General features: G+C 55.3%; 2 protein-coding genes across 3 annotated transcripts; one reads left to right on the forward strand and one right to left on the reverse strand.

The window, feature by feature from the left end:
- Nucleotides 1-3: 3 nt before the first annotated feature.
- Nucleotides 4-3,315, forward strand: RFLNB (refilin B; the record flags this gene model as incomplete). The annotated part of the gene is made up of 3 exons (XM_019621860.1): nucleotides 4-99; nucleotides 839-948; nucleotides 1,660-3,315. Coding segments are annotated over 3 exons (537 nt in total), but the record flags the coding sequence as incomplete, so codon positions are not given.
- Nucleotides 3,146-5,139, reverse strand: C21H17orf97 (chromosome 21 C17orf97 homolog). Of its 2 annotated transcripts, none has more exons than XM_010722067.3 (3): nucleotides 4,515-5,139; nucleotides 4,272-4,373; nucleotides 3,146-3,938 (listed from the first exon to the last, which is right to left on the reverse strand). In XM_010722067.3, the coding sequence occupies exons 1-3, from the start codon at nucleotides 4,657-4,659 to the stop codon at nucleotides 3,529-3,531; spliced, it is 657 nt and encodes a 218-aa protein (XP_010720369.1). In that variant the 5' UTR covers nucleotides 4,660-5,139; the 3' UTR covers nucleotides 3,146-3,528. The 2 variants fall into 2 exon arrangements, with proteins under 2 accessions (XP_010720369.1, XP_010720368.1); XM_010722066.3 differs by having other exon boundaries at nucleotides 3,146-3,941; nucleotides 4,515-5,137.
- Between the last annotated feature and the right edge of the window lie 89 nt (nucleotides 5,140-5,228).

The raw sequence follows: 5,228 nt of genomic DNA on the forward strand, positions 1-5,228 counted from the left end.
CCTCACCCCCAGTGGCCCCTCTCCGCCGGGAGCCCCGAGCGAACCGCGCACAACGGACTGCCGGAACCCGAGCCCCACGCGTCCGTCTCCGCGGCTGCGGTACGTCCCGGGCGTTCGGGTCCCTCTGCGGGGAAAGGGAGGGAGGTCCGGCTCGAGGGAACGGCGGGTGGGGCCGCAGTCTGGGGTCTGGTGCCGGGGGAATTGGCGGCTCCCAGCCCGGGGCGGCTCGGTCTCCCGTCGGAGTTGGGCTCGATGTGTGAGCCCGCAAAGCCCCGCGGAAAGCGGCTCGCGGTGTCCCGAGTTCGTCCCGGGACTGGAGCCGGTGTGCCAAAGCGCTCCCAGCCGGCAGCGTCCGCGCACGGCTGCGGGAAGCGCTCCTGAGCGGTACTGCTGAGTTACGGTACGGGTGTTCGTACAGCAAAGGTGGAATTGGGACGGGCTGAGCGTCAGAGGGGATCGGAGACCCTGAGGACAGCGGGGTCTTTGCCCTTCCAGCAGAGGGCATGGGGCTGCTGTGCTGCGGCAGTCGGTCCTTCCCGGTGTGGGACCTCGCAGGACCGTCGCTGCTGTGGTTTAATGCTTTTGGGACGGTGCTGTGGCACGTGAAGTTTGCTCCTTGCCAGGCTGTGGGCTGTGCCTTCCCTGTGCCCTGCACTGTTCCCAGAGGGAGCACTGTGCCTTCCAGAGCTGTCCCATGCCCACCTCTTTGGGGTGATGTTGTGCCCTGTGGGCTGCACCCCAGCATTCTGCTCAGCAGATTCTCCTATACCTAACAGGAAGCACTACAGAATATGCCAATGCTGTGACTTAACAGGAGTTATTTTTACTTTTCTTTCAGAATTCCACGTTCTCTCCCAGCCCTGCTCTCTCCAGCTGCCCTCCAAGACTGTGTCCTTTATCCTTTGGCGAAGGCGTTGAGTTTGACCCTTTACCACCAAAGGAAATAAGGTAAATACTGCGTTACACCATCGCCGGTTGGAAGGAGTTAGCACGTAAAGGAGTAGCTGGGCCTTATCAGTGCTGTGAGTCAAGTTAATTTATTTGCAGAGCTGTTGCTCATGCAGCTGTACATTCCTGGACCTGGACATTTGCACAGACTGAAGGAGTGTTCAGCCTCTCTTTAATCCCATATGGTTTTTTCCAGGAAGACTTCCTGTGTTTTACAGCCCTGCTTTTACTCCTAAACGCTGCCTCTCAACTCATTAACCAGGAGAGGACCTTCACAGAAGCCACCTCTTTATTAGGGGGAAGGAATTGTCCTCTGCCCGGTGCAGGAGAGGCTGAAATCTGCAGGCCTGGAGGTGGGAAGGAGCCCAGTGGGGCTGTTTGCACCGAGTGAAGGCCAACCCAGAGCTGCTGCAGTGTAAAGAGGATGAAAGTTGACTCTTGACAGTGGAAAACAGAGAATAGTGTGGACTTAGCACAGCAGAGAGTAGGGGTGCTTCTGTGCAAAGCCTAAGGGTGAGCGCAGCCCTCTGGATTGAGGCACTGGAGTTTGTAGGATGGCTGTAGACTTCCCACACTCTGACCTAACAGTGGTGGTGGGGAGGTGATTCTCAGTGCTGGCAGTAGGGCTGAGGAGCAGCGCTGATACTCCACTTCCCACAACCTGCACGAGCAGAGCCCTCCCACGTCTCTCCCCTCCTCTCTCCATTCCAGGTACACCTCCTCAGTGAAATACGACTCAGAGAAGCACTTCATCGACGACGTCTACATGCCCGTGGGCTTCAGCATTTCCTCCTGCAGCCAAACCATCGTCTGCGTCCCCGACTGCACGTGGCGCAGCTACAAAGCCGAGCTGCGTTTCCAACCCCGCAACAAAGCCCAGCGCTTCACCAGCACCACCATCGTCTACCCGAAGCACGCCAAGACTGTGTACACCACCACCCTGGATTACAACTGCCGCAAATCCCTGCGGCGTTTCCTCTCCAGCGTCGAGCTGGAAACCTCTGAGTGTTTCGGGAGCGATTGCGTCCTGGATGGCTGCTGAGCGGCGGCCGTCCCCGATGCTCCGATCCACCCCGCTCCCGTCTCGCTGCGCTATCGCTCTCTGTTTGCTGCGCTGGGTGCAGAGCCCACCTTTGCAGTCTCCACCTCTTGCTCAGCTCCTATTCCTGCTTTAAGCGTCAGAACGACCCGAAGGTGGTTTTCAGTGGGGGTGTGAGTCGGTGAGGGATTTCTTTGCTGTTAAAGGGTTCCCTCCCCTACCCCGCAGTGCAGATGGAAAGAAGGGGAAGCGTTTTCCCAGAGAAGAAAAATAATAGAATGTGGGATAGCGTTGGGCTGGGGGAATTGTATTGGATGCTTTGTGGGGATGTGCAAAGATAAGGGCGGTTCACTCTTGCAGACAAACCACCAGGTCGCTGGGTTATGTACAGCCAGATCTGTCATGCATTTTGGTTTGGATTATGGGACTCTCGTCTGGAAGGATGGCCTCCTGGAATCTGCTGGAAAGAACTAACAGAAAGTCTGGGGTGCTGTGCTTAACAGATCTGAAATGTTATCCGATGGCGTTCGTGTCTGGTCTGAAGGTGTGATTTGGAAAGAAGTCTAGAGCAGGAGAGAAACTGCTTTTGCAGCTCCAGGCAGCAGAGAAGGGATGAGGATGGGGTAACAGCTTGGGCTGCAGGGAACCACTGCCACGTGCAGCAGGAGAGTTGTGGGGCCAAAGGGAACAACTTCAGGTTGCAATGGCAGCTCTCAACCTGCATCTAATGAGGATTTAGTGAGTTAGAGACCCAGGAGCAGCCTGTCCTGGAGCTGTGCTCGTGGTGTGTGTGTGCACGTGTGGTGAGTGGCGTGGAAATGTACTTCAGCATGAACTGATCTGGGAGACTGCAACAGGGAAGCAGGCGTGAGTTGGTGCGGTTTGTTTTGTCGTCCTTTTGGTTTTGTACTTATTTATTAGCTCAGAACGGAACGTCCTTCATCTTTGCTTCAGGTAACCAAATCCCAAAACAGTTCCAGGGTGGCACAGGTTCAGGTGGGCTCTGCTCCAGGATGAAGAGCAGCATGGCATTTTCATTAAGCACATCAGCTTCAGACAGCGGAATTTAGGGGATGCATCTCAAAACCACACCAAGATGGTCCCTTAAACACAACCCCAAGGTGGCACAACATGGTTTTTATGAAGCAAGCCGATGCCTTTTAATGTGTTTTAATTAGTAGAGATACTTTTTAGATTATTTATGCTCCAACATCTGCGAAGCTCTGGTCAGCTCTGTGCAAGCGCTCTGATGGCCATGGAGTTTTCCCCCCCCTCTCACTTTCAGTTGTCTTTTACTTCACTAATAATAAACCATCTGAAAAGCGTAATGCAGGGAGGCCTCCGTTGTCTTTCATTCCTTTTTCACTCAAAGCTTTTCCGTAGTTCTTACGGTGTTTGCATAGAAATAAATACATCATTTACCCCCCCTGCAAATATCCCATTCTTTGTGTGGTTACAAACTGGTGAGCAATGGGTGCTGAGCTGCAGAGCTTGCTGAGAGCTTTCTGCTGACAGCTCGGGCTTCATCTCGGAGGGCTCGCTCAGCATTCAGGAGCTGTTTGCTGCCTTGGAAAAGAACTGCAGCAATGCTCTGTGTGACGGGAGCACAGTGATGGGGGATGCCCTGCAGTGGGGCGGTGTTGCTGCAGGTACAGCTCGTACCGCTTCCTTCTGTTCAGCCTGTAGATTTGCAGCCTCTCCTCCTCCGCTGCGGGGTCCTCCAGGATCCCATCCCACCGAAGGCTTTCCTTAAACTGAGCAGAAAGGCTGAGATCTGTTTGGCTGGAGTCTGAAACGGTGGAAGCTGATGATGAAATAGTGCTGACCTTCCTGTCCACCTGTGCCCCTTTGGCGTTACTTTGGGCTGAGTCAGAGTTCCTCCCATGGCTGAAGTCCTCATGGTGTGCAGCAGGGCGAGCCTTCTGCTTTCTGGGTTTGCGGTGGTGTTTTCCTGCTGATTTGATATCAGCCCCATTAGCCAAAAGATATACACTGCACTGAGGCCTTTCCGCTCTTTCTTCGTAACAAGGATGCTGAAATAATCCTGTATTTGCTGTGCCACGCATTTGTCCATTAATAAGGAATCAAAAATGCTACCGACATTTGGGAAGCACAGATTTGTCTGCTAGGTTAATCTACCAACTCCTACACCTGTACCTGCACTTACATACACACATGGCCACAGACAGAGCGCTCGGTGGGAGCTGTGTAGGTCCACATCTGGCCTCGAGCTGTGGCTGTGTGATCTCTCCCCAGCCCATCTCACCTCCCCAGCCCATCTCACCTCCTTGCGTGGCAGCAGCACTCTGCTCTGTTGGCTTCTCCAGGCCTCGTGTGCAGCCCTTGGCCCCCTGACGCCTGCCTGCCACTGTGGCAGCTCCTGAGCCTGGGAAAGGAGGGAGGTGTTCAGTGGTGAGATGTTCCCTGCCCCACAACCCCATCCGCCTGCCCTCAGCACATCACCTCCTCTTCCCCAGCCCCTCCATCTCAACCCATCCCCTTCCTCCCCATCCATCTCTCTGCTCACCTCCTCGTTTTGTTCCTCTCCTCAGTGCTCTCCCCTCCATCTCCCCGCGTCCTTTTGCTGCTCGGTGATGTCTCCAGGGCAGCCATGGAGCCAGGGCCGGCCTGGGCTTGTCCTCTTGGCTGGGACCCAGCACTGCTCTGCGCATGGCGGTGACACACAGCGCTGCGGAGGGACCACAGCTCAGCCATGGGGCACCATGGGGCTGCCATTCCCTCAACCCCTTGGTGATGGAGGGCTGCAATGGCAGCTGGAAAAGCGTGCACAGGTGACATTTTACTGAAGCAATGCACCTCCTGCCACCAGGTTGGCATGAATTCCTTTCATTGTGACAAAATCCGATTTTCTGACCCCAATCCGAGCCCAGAGCTCTGCACAGAGCCCCATCAGTGCCACTTCCCAGTCGTACACATAGCCAGCACGCTCTGCCCTTCAGAGCTTTGTAAGGTTGGTTCGCTTCCTTCTCTTTGTTTATTTTGGTAATCTTGGTTTATTTTGGTTCTGTTTGTTTACTATTTGGCTTCACTTCCTTTACTTCGGTTCTTTTTCCTTTTACCTCGCCTTCTTTCCCTTCCCCTTCACTTCCCTTCCTGCTCCCCTTCCGTCCCCTACAGGTGCCTTCCACCTCCCGCCCGGCTCCAAGGTCGCACCCCGCAGCTCCGCCCCGCCCCGCTCCGGGGCGGTGCAGCGGCGAGGTGCCGCCAGGGGGCGCTGTGC

The sequence above is a fragment of the Meleagris gallopavo genome, chromosome 21 (assembly GCF_000146605.3).
Source record: "Meleagris gallopavo isolate NT-WF06-2002-E0010 breed Aviagen turkey brand Nicholas breeding stock chromosome 21, Turkey_5.1, whole genome shotgun sequence".
NCBI classification, from domain to species: Eukaryota; Metazoa; Chordata; class Aves; order Galliformes; family Phasianidae; genus Meleagris; species Meleagris gallopavo.